A 16,986-nucleotide genomic window follows, 5' to 3' on the forward strand; every position below is an offset into this window, starting at 1 on the left:
AGTAGTAGTGGTAGTAGTAGTACTAGTAGTAGTAGCAGTAGTAGTAGTAGTAGTAGTAGTAGTTGCAGTAATAGTAGTATAATAATACTGACACGTGATATCTTAAAATTACAAGACGTTGATATTACTGTTTTTCCATATGAAGCATCGTCATAAAACAATAGAGGCTGTGATCGTAAGAAAAAAAATAGTACACAATTATTTACAGATGATTTGCACTCATTAAAAATGAATCGTCAATGCTTATTTCCAGTGTAATGTCAAGAGAAAACATTTTGGTCTGAAAATAAAAACGCAACATCTCCTGATAATATATTAGAATGCGGCCACAGTAAGTATGTTTCTGACAGATCAACGCTCGACTGACGCACTAACCTCAAAAATAAAACACCGCCTTAACATGTATCAATGTGCAATGACAGAGATTGATAAATCCAAACAAATCATATCTGCTAAAAAGCAAAATCACTAAACCCTATCAATGTGTCAACCCTGCAATGGGCTACGCCATGAAATCACAGCTTAATGAAACATTGCTTTGCTGACAGAAAGACAGATCGACAGACAGAGAGAGAGAGAGCAGGTGATCGAAACATGACAAGCGTTTGATTGAATGAGTGTAAAACTTTCTATCCTAAACCCATTAACACAAACGACAAAAGCAGCAAGTCAAAAATAAAAATGAATAAAAAATCTTAAGACCCTATTTATGAAAACCCCTACTGCCACAAAAATGTTTTTTTTCAAATCCTTATACTTGACGTTGTTGATTGAATATAAAACAATTTCTCATTCAGAACAAAACAGAAGCAGAAATATGAAAAAGAAACTTAATAGCAAAACACTACAACTGTCTACTTTTTCAAGCCTGTCCAAATTGAATTACCAGAGGCTTTTTATCAGTCAAATTAAGAATCTGTAAAGGACAACAGCAACAACATTTAAAGTGGATCTCGAATGTTCTTATGAAAAAGCAAACTTATATATGCTTCTACTTTGTGAGAGGACAAGCCCCTGGCCACAACAGCTTTCGCCAAAATTGTAAAAAAAAATAAAATAAATAAAAAAATGTAAAAGTATTTCTCTATACAACATTTTTTTATACGTTGTGCGTTTGAACTTCTTTTCTAAATGTAACTCCTTTCCTGTGACATTAACAAGCAAACTGTCAGAACAAATATGATCGCAACTGGAGGATTGGAACGAGAAAATACAAGGAAAAATAATTAAATGAACGTAAATAAAGATTAAACATATCGATTTCTATGCCGATTGTATTTGCACGTTTCAGTTGTGGTTAAAATAACGAAAAACGACTTGACTTTGGGAGAATATAACATCATGGATTTAACGATTTTACCTCTGGTGAGGCTTCAGCATCTCCAAACGCGTCAGCAAAGTCTGATGGACTCTTCCTCAGAGTATGGTCAGCAGGCAGTGTGTTGTCATTGTAAGAAGACACGAACTTAAAGTCACTGGTTCTTGAACCTGTTGTCAGGTACGCGTCATAATTGTAAGTGCTGCGTAAAGTTCCTGTGCCGTCAACATCTGCGTAATTAGGAGGGAGATAAGCGCTGGGGATGGCAACTGCTCCATCAAACAACAGTCTGGGCTTTCTCCTGCGACAAAACCTCACACCCAGGATGATGATAATGAAGGTCAGGAAAAACGTCGACACTGACACCAGCGCGATGATCAGATAAGAGGTCAGTTTGGAGTTCTTCTCATCATAAGAAATATCCTTCAGTTCTGGCACCTCAGCCAAGTTATCAGAAATAAGTAAATACATGGAACAGGTGGCAGACAGAGAGGGCTGTCCGTTATCTTTCACTGACACAATAAGGTTCTGTTTCATGCTGTCAGACTCGGAAATGTCCCGCTGTGTCCTGATCTCTCCGCTGTGGACACCAATAGTGAAAAGTCCCGGATCAGTGGATTTCACTATATGATAGGACAGCCAGGCGTTCTGTCCGGAGTCCGCGTCCACCGCTACCACTTTGGACACCAGAGAGCCTCCGTGTGCAGCTTTGGGGACCAGCTCGGTCATGAACGAGTTACCCTCCGGGGCGGGGTACAGTATCTGAGGAGAGTTGTCATTCACATCCGATATGAACACACTCACGGTCACGTTGCTGCTGAGCGGAGGAGAACCGTTGTCTCTGGCCATCACGTGCACTTTAAAACTCCTGAACTGTTCATAATCAAACGACCTCACAGCGTGGATCACCCCCGTGTCTCCGTTCACAGACAGATAGGAGGACACCGGGGCACCGTTCACCTCACCGGCTAACAGAGAATAAATCACTGTACCGTTTTGTCTCCAGTCGGGGTCTCGAGCACTAACGGAACATAAAGTGGAGCCAGGTTTGTTATTTTCACTCACATATGCGCTGTACGACTGTTCCTCAAACACAGGTGGGTTGTCGTTGATGTCTGCTACAGATAACTGAACAGTTTTAGAGGAGGACAGAGGTGGAGAGCCCTCGTCAGTGGCAGTGATTGTAATGTTGTAATCAGATACTACTTCACGGTCCAGTTGTCCTGTGGTCACCAGAGAATAATAGTTTTTAATAGAAGGAACCAACTTAAAGGGGACGTTTTGCTGAATGGAGCAGCGGACCTGTCTGTTATTCTCAGAGTCTCTATCCTGCACGTTAATGATGCCCACCTCTGTACCAGGTGACACATTCTCAGGTATGGGATTAGACAGTGATTTCAGGTATATAACTGGTGCGTTGTCATTGATATCAGTAATCTCAATTATTACCGTTGCATATGACGCCAAACCCAGACCATCTTTGGCGCTTATCTGCATTTCATATGACGACTCTTTCTCGTAATCAATAGATCCAGACACCTTAACTTCTCCCGTTTTAGGGTTTAGAAAGAAAACTTGGTTTTCATCTGAAACATGATCAAATCCAAAAGCAACATCACCATTCACTCCCTCGTCTGCATCAGTAGCACTCACTATGAGTACAACAGTATCGAGTGAAGAGTTTTCAGGCAGACTGGCTTTATAAACGGCCTGGCTAAACACTGGGGCGTTATCATTAGCATCCAGCACAGTGATGTGTATGACTACAGTACCTGATCTCTGAGGAGAGCCACCATCAAATGCAGTAAGCAATAACGAAAGCTCCTTTTTGTCCTCTCTATCTAATTCTTTGTCTAAGACTAGTTCACCATATTTCCGTCCACCGCCCTTTGTCTTTACACTTAATTTGAAATGATCATTCTTCTGAAGCGAATAGCCCTGAACAGCATTTTCTCCGATGTCTGTGTCGTGTGCCTCATCCAAGAGAAAACCCGCACCCTTTACGGCTGATTCTCTGATTTCAAAATTAAGTGACTCCTCTTTAAACTGGGGTGAATTGTCATTAATATCTTGAACGCGGATACTAATACGGTGAAGCTCTAAAGGATTTTCCAATACAAGTTCCTGTTTTACGACACACGAAGCCTTTTTCGCACAAAGCCCCTCTCTGTCAATCCTTTCTTGTACGATCAAATCTCCGGTGTTGAGATTTACACCGCAGTACTTCACGTTGTTATCTTCAGTATCGATGCGAGCCTTGCGAGCAGACAGTTTGCCCAAATCCAGGCCCAGATCCTTAGCGATATTTCCAATTACAGATCCACGTTTCATCTCCTCCGGTATGGAGTAGCTCACGTCTCCAAAGACAAGGTTGAGTACAAGAAAAATAAAAGCTAGGCCGTAAAGCAGCGCAATTCTGCTGCATCCCATTGTTACTACGGGAGGATACAAATACCACAAAGCAGGTCAAAAATATATCAACGATGCATTCGTAATTTTCTGAAATAAACAAAAAAGATCACACTGCAGTCCTGCACTCGGTGGATTTCGTCAAAAGCGAAACAACAGCAGAGTCAAGCTTTGAATTCGTTGAGACAGAAGGGTGGGGAATGACTGGGCCCTCTCGTTTGCTGGTACATACTGACACCATGAGTGTAAGTTTAGGTATAACAAGACGATGTAGTTTTATCCTTTCCACATTTAAAAGATGCACCACAAAAAATCCTTGACATATCCGAAAAGTAAACAACAAAAGAACAATGTTTACCGCGTAGAATGACTAAACAAGATGCAAAACCACTGGATACTTCCGATGGAGGAAAAAAAGGAACACAAACATTGAACTGCTGTAACTATTTCTGGGAAAGATTTTACATTTCCTTATAGAACGAGCACATAAATGGCTGAAGACGGGGGGGGGCTTTCATGTAGGAATTGTTTTGTGTCTGTCTGTTTCATTCATGTGATGTCAAAACTGTGCAAAGCAATATCCAAATAATTATCTCCCTTGATAATTTTTTGGTGGCGTTTTTTTTTTTCTTCCATTTCCTCACATTTCCATTTTACTGGTTTGAGTTTGGAACAAGAAACACAGAGGACACTTTTAAAAGTCTTCATGTGCCCTGGAGCTCGTATCTTCAGAAAACACTGTTCACTTCGTGATTTTATAAAATGAAAGCAAGTGAAAATACAGTGCTGTCTTAACGAACTGCTAGGCCATCGTCTGCCTGTTATACATTAGAAACTGACCTGTTTTGTATTTTTTAACAAACCATAACCCGTTTTGTGCTTTCAGTTAACGCCCTGCATTTAAAAACAAAAGCAAAACAAAACAAAAAGAAAACTCAATCTTGAATGCTGTAAGAATATTGAGTATACTGCCGGGTAAAATCAGCACAACATCTATAGGTTCTATGAATGCATGAAACTCCAATTACAACCAGCAAAAATATCTTTAATGCTTAAACAACATAAAAAAGATTAGTAATGTTTAGATGCAGCTTCAAACATTGCATACCCCATTGTCCAAATATATGTAATATGTAACTGTCATATTTGGCAAACTTTAAAAACGAGCTGACTGTGATCAACAGCTACTGCAAAGAAAAACGAAAAACGACAATGTCACCAAATTACTGCACAGACCGATTCATAAGAAAACATCATAGCAGGACGAATATAATATTTCAGCAAAGCCTGTAGTCGTTGCCAAAAATTCCACAAAACGGGAAAATGCTAACAGCATAAAACACAGGGAAAGCTATGACAAATACATAAGAAGATCCTGTGGAGTTCAGCACCAAGGACAGAGACAAATGCAGTGTAAACCCGAACGCTTTCACAGTTTGGGACAGAAAAGGGAGCAACCAGGGAAGCAGATGGACACAAATAAACTTTTAAAATGAGTCTAAAATCACGTGAAGAATTCCAAAGAATTATAAGACAATACAGACTTTTTTTAAACAAGAGTATGTGCGCATACTGTAACTGCGTGTGTCCCTGCTCTTGTGTGTGGCGGGTAAAGTGACCGGATAGGAGTTGTACTGTTTGTAAATGTTGTTTTAAGATCTGGTTTTCTTCAATGTGAGTATTTTAGAGAGGAAAAAGAAAACGGATATAAAGTTGTGATTTTTAAACGGAAAATAATAAAGTGATATTAGGTCATCGAGAACTGCATCGAGAAAAGGCGAAAGCTTAAACTCCTTAGGAGCCAGCAAGGTGTCTTAAAAACTATTGGATCAATTAAAAGTGTATGTGACCAGAATCATCGCAGACAATAGTGACTCAACTGAAAATACTCAAAACACACACTGCAGAATGACTTTCTCCAGGACGTTCGATGCCAGCGGAGTGATTTAAAATATCCCCTACCTCAGGAGAGCCATGACTATCCCCAAACGCGTCAGCAAAGTCTGAAGGACTTTTCCTCAGAGTCTGGTCAGCAGGTAGTGTGTTGTCATTGTAAGAGGACACAAACTTAAAGTCACTGGTTCTTGAACCTGTTGTCAGGTACGCATCATAATTGTAAGTGCTGCGTAAAGTTCCTGTGCCGTCAACATCTGCGTAATTAGGAGGGAGATAAGCGCTGGGGATGGCAACTGCTCCATCAAACAACAGTCTGGGCTTTCTCCTGCGACAAAACCTCACACCCAGGATGATAATAATGAAGGTCAGGAAAAACGTCGACACAGACACCAGCGCGATGATCAGATAAGAGGTCAGTTTGGAGTTCTTCTCATCATAAGAAATATCCTTCAGTTCTGGCACCTCAGCCAAGTTATCAGAAATAAGTAAATACATGGAACAGGTGGCAGACAGAGAGGGCTGTCCGTTATCTTTCACTGACACAATAAGGTTCTGTTTCATGCTGTCAGACTCGGAAATGTCCCGCTGTGTCCTGATCTCTCCACTGTGGACACCAATAGTGAAAAGTCCCGGATCAGTGGATTTCACTATGTGATAGGACAGCCAGGCGTTCTGTCCGGAGTCCGCGTCCACCGCTATCACTTTGGACACCAGAGAGCCTCCGTGTGCAGCTTTGGGGACCAGCTCGGTCATGAACGAGTTGCCCTCCGGGGCGGGGTACAGTATCTGAGGAGAGTTGTCATTCACATCCAATATGAACACACTCACGGTCACGTTGCTGCTGAGCGGAGGAGAACCGTTGTCTCTGGCCATCACGTGCACTTTAAAACTCCTGAACTGTTCATAATCAAACGACCTCACAGCGTGGATCACCCCCGTGTCTCCGTTCACAGACAGATAGGAGGACACCGGCGCACCGTTCACCTCACCGGCTAACAGAGAATAAATCACGGTACCGTTTTGTCTCCAGTCGGGGTCTCGAGCACTAACGGAACATAAAGTGGAGCCAGGTTTGTTATTTTCACTCACATATGCGCTGTACGACTGTTCCTCAAACACAGGTGGGTTGTCGTTGATGTCTGCTACAGATAACTGAACAGTTTTAGAGGAGGACAGAGGTGGAGAGCCCTCGTCAGTGGCAGTGATTGTAATGTTGTAATCAGACACTACTTCGCGGTCCAGTTGTCCTGTGGTCACCAGAGAATAATAGTTTTTAATAGACGGAACCAACTTAAAAGGGACATTTTGTTGTATGGAGCAACGGACCTGTCTGTTATTCTCAGAGTCTCTATCCTGCACGTTAATGATGCCCACCTCTGTACCAGGTGACACATTCTCAGGTATGGGGTTAGACAGTGATTTTAGATATATTATCGGGGCGTTGTCATTCACATCAGTGATTTCAATAATAACATTTGCTTCTGAAGAGAGGCCATAACCATCTTTGGCCTCAACAAATACTTCATATTTTGATCCCTCTTCATAATCTATCTCACCTGTCACACTGATTTCTCCAGTTTTCTCATCCAGTGAAAAAAGCTTTCGCGATCTATCAGACAGTCGGCTAAATTCATATGTAACCTCTCCGTTTACACCTTCATCTGCATCTGATGCACTTACAGTGATAACTGGAGTTTTCATGGGTGAGTTTTCAGGTAACTTGGCTGTATATACGGCCTCAGTGAAAACTGGGGCGTTATCATTAGCATCAAGTACAATGACGTGTATGACTACAGTCCCGGATCTCGGAGGAGAACCACCATCTACAGCTGTGAGCGATAATTTCATTTCCTGCTGTTCTTCGCGGTCTAACTCTTTCTCTAAAACCAGCTCACCATATTTTCTGCCAACACTTGTCGTCTGAATACTGAACACAAAGTGAGGGTTTTCTTGCAAAGTGTAGCTTTCAACTGAGTTCTTGCCTATATCTGCATCGTGTGCTGCATTGATGCGATACCTAGCTCCTTTGGCAGCTGACTCTGTGATTTCCAGCTTTACAGTATCCTTCTGGAAAATTGGTGCATTGTCGTTTATGTCCTGCACCTGCAGAGACAGCCGGTGTAACTCTAATGGATTCTCTAACAGCAAGTCGAATTTCAGAACACACGAAAGCTTTTCTCCACAGTGCTCCTCTCTGTCTATTCTTTCCGCAACGATTAAATCTCCACTTCGAAGGTTAATCCCGCAATACTGCCTGTCGTTTCCCTCGATTTCAACACGAGCTTTGCGAGCAGACAGTCTGCCGACCTCCAGTCCGAGATCCTTGGCGATATTTCCAATAACAGATCCGCGCTTGAGCTCCTCCTGTACAGAATAGCTCAGGTCTCCGTGTGCGTAGTGCACCGCAACAAAGAAAAAGACAAAGCCATAGCTCTGAATTACGCTCCGTCTACTCATCATCCTCAGACAGTATTGCAAAAATCAAAAGGCGCTATTTCCAAGCATTAAATCTACGTTATTCAATCGACGTTCCTGCAAGCATTTGCCGTGAAGGAAACAGAGAATATAAGGGTGGTCGAACAAATAATGGGTGGTGTGCAAAGCAGGCTGAACAGTCGCCTTTTTAGCTGGTCTATAGTGACACCGTGAGTACAAATGAAATATAGCAGCCTTAAAGAAGTGATGCAAATTTTCTTAACACAAAGTCCGGTCATTTGGCCACAAACTTTAATTTAAAATGCATCCTCATAACGTACTAATCCCGCAGTGAGCCGCTACCGTGTTTTTACCTTTTCTTTAACTTGTGTGGAATTCTTTCTCATTGTCTTTTAAGTCTTTATGAACAATACTCTCTCTCCTCCTGAAGTAATAAGAGTAAAGCACGTCGTATTGATTATAGTTAAACAACCCTCCCCAAATATCAAACAATTTCGGGCCACAGATCATGTAATTTATTGCTGCACGTTAAACACTCCAAGCTCGCTTCGTCTCGCATGTCCCTCTCGCTCTCTCTGAAATAACTATAATCCAATACTTTGTCGTGATCCATGTAAAACTGTGCCTTCAGCTACCTCAAGACAACACCAGAATTACATGACAACAGCTTAAAAGACACATGATGCACACTAACACATCACACAAAGAGTGAGCGAAAGCATACCATCCATGTTGTACTTCGGGAAAACACATTCGTGATTTTAACTCTACACTGGAATTTAAAAGTAAGGGAGGAAACAATACTTCCTGCAGAAAAAGTGACAGACAGTCTCAGTAAAGATCGGTCATTCGTTTACGAGATGCACTTACATTCCAGAAAATTACACACCGACCGCAATTTATTGTCATTCCTTCAACTCATGATCAACTCCTTTTTTCTTTTTCTTTTTTAACGTATTAGCGAAACACAAATGTAAAAAAAGCATTGATGTTGTTTTTGAAATTGTATTTAGTACTATTGTAAAACTTTTGATAGGTGAGAAAATCGTAGACACGGATAAGACGTATCGCAAAAGCGACAGCAAGGTTCAGCACCAAGGACAGCTCTTCCTCGATCTGCTCACCAAGTGCAGAGACACAAACAGACTGAAGCTCAACTAGCCGTGATGGCGTAACTCAAAAGAGATGGCCAAAAACGTATAGTCACTGTATTAAAAGAGAGGATAGTATGGGAAAAAATGCATGGGGAAAAAATGAACGGCCTCTTCTTATATGATCAAATTGAAATATCTGCATGCTTAGATAAAATGACTCTTCTGTTAACTCTACCTGCATCAACAAGATCAAGTCAAACTTGTCACTGCACCGACGTCTCGACAGGCCAGTGACATGTAAAGCATTATTAAATTACACGGAGCAAGTTCAGCTCACATCTTAGGTTTCCTGAGGAGTGTGTTTCAAAACAGAAAGACAAGAGGGGAAACTATAAATCATAATTGAAAGTGTATTGGCTGGGTGATTGAGGTGTCAAAAGATCAAACGGAATTCAACACCTGTTCCTACCTCAGGGGAGCCATCACTATCTCCAAACGCATCAACAAAGTCTGATGGGCTTTTCCTCAGAGTCTGGTCAGCAGGCAGTGTGTTGTCATTGTAAGAGGACACAAACTTAAAGTCACTGGTTCTTGAACCTGTTGTCAGGTACGCGTCATAATTGTAAGTGCTGCGTAAAGTTCCTGTGCCGTCAACATCTGCGTAATTAGGAGGGAGATAAGCGCTGGGGATGGCAACTGCTCCATCAAATAACAGTCTGGGCTTTCTCCTGCGACAAAACCTCACACCCAGGATGATAATAATGAAGGTCAGGAAAAACGTCGACACAGACACCAGCGCGATGATCAGATAAGAGGTCAGTTTGGAGTTCTTCTCATCATAAGAAATATCCTTCAGTTCTGGTACCTCTGCCAAGTTATCAGAAATAAGTAAATACATGGAACAGGTGGCAGACAGAGAGGGCTGTCCGTTATCTTTCACTGACACAATAAGGTTCTGTTTCATGCTGTCAGACTCGGAAATGTCCCGCTGTGTCCTGATCTCTCCGCTGTGGACACCAATAGTGAAAAGTCCCGGATCAGTGGATTTTACTATATGATAGGACAACCAGGCGTTCTGTCCGGAGTCCGCGTCCACCGCTATCACTTTGGACACCAGAGAGCCTCCGTGTGCAGCTTTGGGGACCAGCTCGGTCATGAACGAGTTACCCTCCGGGGCGGGGTACAGTATCTGAGGAGAGTTGTCATTCACATCCGATATGAACACACTCACGGTCACGTTGCTGCTGAGCGGAGGAGAACCGTTGTCTCTGGCCATCACGTGCACTTTAAAACTCCTGAACTGTTCATAATCAAACGACCTCACAGCGTGGATCACCCCCGTGTCTCCGTTCACAGACAGATAGGAGGACACCGGGGCACCGTTCACCTCACCGGCTAACAGAGAATAAATCACTGTACCGTTTTGTCTCCAGTCGGGGTCTCGAGCACTAACGGAACATAAAGTGGAGCCAGGTTTGTTATTTTCACTCACATATGCGCTGTACGACTGTTCCTCAAACACAGGTGGGTTGTCGTTGATGTCTGCTACAGATAACTGAACAGTTTTAGAGGAGGACAGAGGTGGAGAGCCCTCGTCAGTGGCAGTGATTGTAATGTTGTAATCAGACACTACTTCACGGTCCAGTTGTCCTGTGGTCACCAGAGAATAATAGTTTTTAATAGACGGAACCAACTTAAAGGGGACATTTTGCTGAATGGAGCAGCGGACCTGTCTGTTATTCTCAGAGTCTCTATCTTGCACGTTAATGATGCCCACCTCTGTACCAGGTGACACGTTCTCGGGAATGGGATTACTTAATGATTTCAGGTATATAACTGGTGCATTGTCATTTATATCAGTAATCTCTATCATTAACGTTGCGTATGAAACTAATCCCAGACCATCTTTTGCACTAATCTGCATTTCATACGATGCCACTTTTTCATAATCAATAGCTCCAGCTACTCTCACCTCCCCCGATTCAGAGTTTAAAGAAAACACGTTGTTATTTTCATCTAAGACATGATCAAATCCATACGTAATTTCACTATTTAAACCTTCGTCTGCATCAGATGCACTCACTGTGATCACCAATGTATCAAGAGGAGAGTTTTCAGGCAGACTGGCTTTATAAACGGCCTGGCTAAACACTGGGGTGTTATCGTTAGCATCCAGCACAGTGACATGTATGACTACAGTACCTGATCTCTGAGGAGAGCCGCCATCAAATGCGGTAAGCAATAACATGATCTCCTTTTTTTCCTCTCTGTCTAATTCTTTGTCTAAGACTAATTCGCAATGCTTCCGTCCGCCAGATTTAGTGTTTACATTTAATTTGAAATGATCATTCTGCTGAAGTGAGTAACCCTGAACAGCATTTTCTCCGATGTCTCCATCGTGTGCCTCCCCCAGAAGAAAACGTGCACCCTTGTCGGCCGACTCACGAATTTCGATCTTAAGTGATTCCTCTTTAAATTGGGGTGTGTTGTCGTTGATATCTTGAACGCGGATACTAATACGGTGCAGTTCTAATGGATTTTCCAGTACGAGTTCCTGTTTTACAACACACGATGCCTTTTTTGCACAAAGCCCCTCTCTGTCAATCCTCTCTTGTACAATCAAGTCTCCGGTATTGAGATTCACACCGCAGTACAGGACGTTACTATCCTCGGCATCGATACGGGCCTTGCGAGCAGAAAGGCTGCCCAAATCCAGTCCCAGATCTTTAGCGATATTTCCAATTACAGATCCACGTTTCATCTCCTCCGGTATTGAGTAGCTCACGTCTCCATAGACATCGTTGAGCACAATAAAAGTAAAAGCAAGGCCGTACAGCAGCGCAAATCTGCTGCATCCCATTCTTACTGCAGAAAGAGCACTCACTGCCACTGATTATGTCAAAATACAGCACTCCGTAATTTCCTGTACTACACAAAACCTTACTCTGCGGTCATATCACCAAGCGTTTTTGTCAATAGCGGAACAGCAGAGGCAGGCTTTAAATGAAGGGTGGAGAATGACCGTGTCCTCTCGTTTACTGGTACATACTGACACCATGAGTATAAGTCCGGGTACAACAACGCGATATAGGATTTTTGAATATAGCCAGTGAGAGAAGCTTATTAATCAAAACAACACCCACAGCAAAAAAAATTAAAAAAAAATAAATAAAAATAGGAACCACAATAATAGTTTGCTTGTATCTCAAACTATTATATACTACCTGGAAAACTCCACAGATTTTCCAAATGCTGTGCCCCTCCCTCATTAAAACGATGATCATATATGTGTGTACACACACACACACACACACACACACACACACACACATCCTTCCACCCACTGGGTCAAGATGGGATCAAGCACACTAAAAAAAGATGTGGTTAAATATATATTATTTTGTTTCCTATTTGTGTTCACTAAGTCTTTTTATCTTGTAATCGATTAGATTTAAAGTATTGGTGAACATTTATATATATTTAAGCAATTTGATCAATGCGATCATGCCTACTTAACCATCATTTCACTGTTACAGACTGTAAATTGAAGCACTGAGTGCTTCCAAACATATCACCAACAGCTATTTTACTGCAGTGTCAAGCAGATCTTTTGACATTACTATCCCAAAAGAGATTTTTGAAAATTTGAGGGAAAAACTTTAAACGTCTGTTTCTCTCCAAAAGATATTTTTATGAACATTTAAATCTACCCTTAAGAGAAACAAAATATTGTTTGTTGTTGTTGTTGTTGTTGTTGTTGTTGTTGTTGTTGTTGTTGTTGTTGTTGTTGTTGTTGTAGTAGTAAACATCAGTAACAGCAGACATCTTTTTTTTTCAAGAAGCTTTACGCACGATGCTGTTGTTAACTGATTTATCTCTGAATTTTGGCATACTTTCAGAAGAGGTGACCAACAGCTGCAACAAAGTCCAGGAAAACATTACTGCCACTTCACTTATTAGGTTGCAATAGTAAAAAGCAACAAATAAGATATTATATGACTTTGAGGGAAAAAATATAAACCATTTCTAACAGGTGTTTCGTCAAAAAGGGGTGGGGGTTTCCTGCATTTACATGCAAAGATAACAGGGATAGCACTATTTTCCCTCATTCCGAAAAGACATCACTGCTGTCCCTCATTCAGAAAAGTTTAATTCAAACTTGACGAAAGTGCCGTAAAAATATTCAGAAAAACATAGCGAGCAACATGCGGGAGCTATGTAATTAGGTTTGAACAAGGACAACAAACGAAATTATATCTACCGAGGAAAATAATACATAAATACTAAATCATGTAAAAAAGATAAACTATATCATATAAACGAGAGAGTAACATGTCAATTTAAGGTAGCATGCATGTTATGGCAATGCCAACATCATTCAAGACTACTGCAGATAATGGAATCCCTACTCAAGAGGATCAAACAAACGGGGTCACATATGGGCTCCAATACCGTGACCCAATGTAGATAACCATTAACCTCCATCTGAGTATAAATTGTAAACAATGTTAAGCAATTATTTCACACACAGGCAAGGGTATATTCGAGTAAAACCAGCATAATAGGAAATCTGAATAAAACTCGAATATCGAAGTAAAATCACAAAATCCCAGCCTCCGAAAAAAATGACCAAAAGCCAACATGTAAATCCTTTAGATATCGCCAATATATTTTAAGAACGTTGTTTGGGGTTTTTTTTGTTTGTTATTTAAGCATATTTAATGGAGAGGAAAAAACAATGCGACTGTATGAGGCAATGAACACAATCGCGGAATGATTTCCTCAAGACTATAAACACGAGTTGAATAATCTCAAAATTCCGTGCCTACCTCAGGAGAGCCATCACTATCACCAAATGCATCAGCAAAATCTGACGGACTTTTCCTCAGAGTCTGGTCAGCAGGCAGTGTGTTGTCATTGTAAGAGGACACGAACTTAAAGTCACTGGTTCTTGAACCTGTTGTCAGGTATGCGTCATAATTGTAAGTGCTGCGTAAAGTTCCTGTGCCGTCAACATCTGCGTAATTAGGAGGGAGATAAGCGCTGGGGATGGCAACTGCTCCATCAAACAACAGTCTGGGCTTTCTCCTGCGACAAAACCTCACACCCAGGATGATGATAATGAAGGTCAGGAAAAACGTCGACACTGACACCAGCGCGATGATCAGATAAGAGGTCAGTTTGGAGTTCTTCTCATCATAAGAAATATCCTTCAGTTCTGGCACCTCAGCCAAGTTATCAGAAATAAGTAAATACATGGAACAGGTGGCAGACAGAGAGGGCTGTCCGTTATCTTTCACTGACACAATAAGGTTCTGTTTCATGCTGTCAGACTCGGAAATGTCCCGCTGTGTCCTGATCTCTCCGCTGTGGACACCAATAGTGAAAAGTCCAGGATCAGTGGATTTCACTATATGATAGGACAGCCAGGCGTTCTGTCCGGAGTCTGCGTCCACCGCTATCACTTTGGACACCACAGAGCCTCCGTGTGCAGCTTTGGGGACCAGCTCGGTCATGAACGAGTTGCCCTCCGGGGCGGGGTACAGTATCTGAGGAGAGTTGTCATTCACATCCGATATGAACACACTCACGGTCACGTTGCTGCTGAGCGGAGGAGAACCGTTGTCTCTGGCCATCACGTGCACTTTAAAACTCCTGAACTGTTCAAAATCAAACGACCTCACAGCGTGGATCACCCCCGTGTCTCCGTTCACAGACACATAGGAGGACACCGGGGCACCGTTCACCTCACCGGCTAACAGAGAATAAATCACTGTACCGTTTTGTCTCCAGTCGGGGTCTCGAGCACTAACGGAACATAAAGTGGAGCCAGGTTTGTTATTTTCACTCACATATGCGCTGTACGACTGTTCCTCAAACACAGGTGGGTTGTCGTTGATGTCTGCTACAGATAACTGAACAGTTTTAGAGGAGGACAGAGGTGGAGAGCCCTCGTCAGTGGCAGTGATTGTAATGTTGTAATCAGACACCAGTTCACGGTCCAGTTGTCCTGTGCTCACCAGAGAATAATAGTTTTTAATAGAAGGAACCAACTTAAAGGGGACGTTTTGCTGAATGGAGCAGCGGACCTGTCTGTTATTCTCAGAGTCTCTATCCTGCACGTTAATGATGCCCACCTCTGTACCAGGTGACACGTTCTCAGGTATGGGGTTAGACAGTGATTTCAGGTATATAACTGGTGCGTTGTCATTGATATCAGTAATCTCAATTATTACCGTTGCATATGACGCCAAACCCAGACCATCTTTGGCGCTTATCTGCATTTCATATGACGACTCTTTCTCGTAATCAATAGATCCAGACACCTTAACTTCTCCAGTTTTAGGGTTTAGAGAGAAAACTTGGTTTTCATCTGAAACATGATCAAATCCAAAAGCAACATCACCATTCACTCCCTCGTCTGCATCAGTAGCACTCACTATGAGTACAACAGTATCGAGTGGAGAGTTTTCAGGCAGACTGGCTTTATAAACGGCCTGGCTAAACACTGGGGCGTTATCATTAGCATCCAGCACAGTGATGTGTATGACTGCGGTACCTGATCTCTGAGGAGAGCCACCATCAAATGCAGTAAGCAATAACGAAAGCTCCTTTTTGTCCTCTCTGTCTAATTCTTTGTCTAAGACTAATTCCCCATATTTTCGTCCACCGCCCTTTGTCTTCACATTTAATTTGAAATTATCATTTTGCTGAAGTGAGTAGCCCTGAACAGAATTTTCTCCGATGTCTCCATCATGTGCCTCATCCAAGAGGAAATGCGCACCTTTGTCAGCCGATTCGTGGATTTCAAGTTTAAGTGAATCCTCTTTAAATTGGGGTGAATTGTCGTTTATATCTTGGACGCGGATACTAATACGGTGCAGTTCTAAAGGATTTTCCAGTACAAGTTCCTGTTTTACAACACACGAAGCCTTTTTCGCACAAAGTCCCTCTCTGTCAATCCTTTCTTGTACGATCAAATCTCCGGTGTTGAGATTCACACCGCAGTACTTCACGCTGTTATCTTCAGTATCGATCCGGGCCTTGCGAGCAGACAGTCTGCCCAAATCTATCCCCAGATCCTTAGCGATATTTCCAATTACAGATCCACGTTTCATCTCCTCCGGTATAGAGTAGCTCACGTCTCCACAGACGGGCTGGAGGACAAGAAAAATAAAAGCTAGGCCGTAAAGCAGCGCAAATCTGCCATATCCCATTGTTACAGTGGGAGACTGACCACATACAGACTGAAAAAATATGACAAAATAGTCAAAATATATCCAAGATGATTCGAAATTTCTTCCAACAAACAAACAATCTCACATCGCAGTCTCTGGCGGAGCGTTTTTTGTCAATAGCGGAACAACAGCAGAGTCAGGCTTGAAATTGGTTGAAACAGAAGGGTGGAGAACAACCGCGACTTCTCGTTTGCTGGTAGATACTGACACCATGAGTGTAAGTTTAGGTATAACAAGGCGATGTAGTTTCCCCCCTTTTCCATATTTACAAAAACAGAGTAGTTACATGACCAAAAAATATCAAACAAAAACAACATCATCAGCAACAACAAAAGCATTGCATACTATTTTAGGTTTATCTTTCCATAAAGCAAAATACCTGGGATGGACAAAAGCAACACAAACGCTACATTTCTGCAACTGTCACTCGGGAGCAGCCTATGTGTCAAACAACAATTACAAAAAGCACAGAAATTACATAAGTCAAAAAGGGAAGCATGTTTAATTTTTGTCACGGTTTAATTTTATATCAAACTGCATGACAACTGATGTCCCTATTATATCCATCATTGATGAAATGTTGGTCATATACTAT

General features: G+C 42.0%; 4 protein-coding genes across 4 annotated transcripts; all 4 read right to left on the minus strand.

Annotated features, from left to right (window-relative positions):
• Nucleotides 1-1,339: 1,339 nt before the first annotated feature.
• On the minus strand, nucleotides 1,340-3,748 carry LOC121966004 (protocadherin beta-15-like). Its single transcript, XM_042516109.2, has one exon. The coding sequence runs from the start codon at nucleotides 3,746-3,748 to the stop codon at nucleotides 1,340-1,342; it is 2,409 nt and encodes an 802-aa protein (XP_042372043.2).
• Nucleotides 3,749-5,474: 1,726 nt separating this feature from the next.
• LOC148188921 (protocadherin beta-15-like) lies at nucleotides 5,475-8,336 on the minus strand. Its single transcript, XM_088081435.1, has 2 exons — nucleotides 5,690-8,336; nucleotides 5,475-5,489 (listed from the first exon to the last, which is right to left on the minus strand). The coding sequence occupies exons 1-2, from the start codon at nucleotides 8,081-8,083 to the stop codon at nucleotides 5,475-5,477; spliced, it is 2,409 nt and encodes an 802-aa protein (XP_087937561.1). The 5' UTR covers nucleotides 8,084-8,336.
• A 1,010-nt stretch (nucleotides 8,337-9,346) lies between these two features.
• On the minus strand, nucleotides 9,347-12,135 carry LOC121937655 (protocadherin beta-15-like). Its single transcript, XM_042480981.2, has one exon. It carries the CDS (start codon nucleotides 12,011-12,013, stop codon nucleotides 9,587-9,589), a length of 2,427 nt encoding a protein of 808 aa, XP_042336915.2. The 5' UTR covers nucleotides 12,014-12,135; the 3' UTR covers nucleotides 9,347-9,586.
• Nucleotides 12,136-13,964: 1,829 nt separating this feature from the next.
• On the minus strand, nucleotides 13,965-16,370 carry LOC121937902 (protocadherin beta-15-like). Its single transcript, XM_042481192.2, has one exon. It carries the CDS (start codon nucleotides 16,368-16,370, stop codon nucleotides 13,965-13,967), a length of 2,406 nt encoding a protein of 801 aa, XP_042337126.2.
• Between the last annotated feature and the right edge of the window lie 616 nt (nucleotides 16,371-16,986).

Source organism: Plectropomus leopardus, chromosome 8, assembly GCF_026936395.1.
Source record: "Plectropomus leopardus strain MGB_pleo_1.0 chromosome 8, ASM2693639v1, whole genome shotgun sequence".
Lineage (NCBI taxonomy): Eukaryota > Metazoa > Chordata > Actinopteri > Perciformes > Serranidae > Plectropomus > Plectropomus leopardus.

Bases quoted from the DNA above. Each gene is read 5' to 3' on its own strand.
- LOC121966004 (XM_042516109.2), bottom strand. From the start codon at position 3,748: ATGGGATGCAGCAGAATTGCGCTGCTTTACGGCCTAGCTTTTATTTTT.
- LOC121937902 (XM_042481192.2), bottom strand. From the start codon at position 16,370: ATGGGATATGGCAGATTTGCGCTGCTTTACGGCCTAGCTTTTATTTTT.
- LOC121937655 (XM_042480981.2), bottom strand. From the start codon at position 12,013: ATGGGATGCAGCAGATTTGCGCTGCTGTACGGCCTTGCTTTTACTTTT.
- LOC148188921 (XM_088081435.1), bottom strand. From the start codon at position 8,083: ATGATGAGTAGACGGAGCGTAATTCAGAGCTATGGCTTTGTCTTTTTC.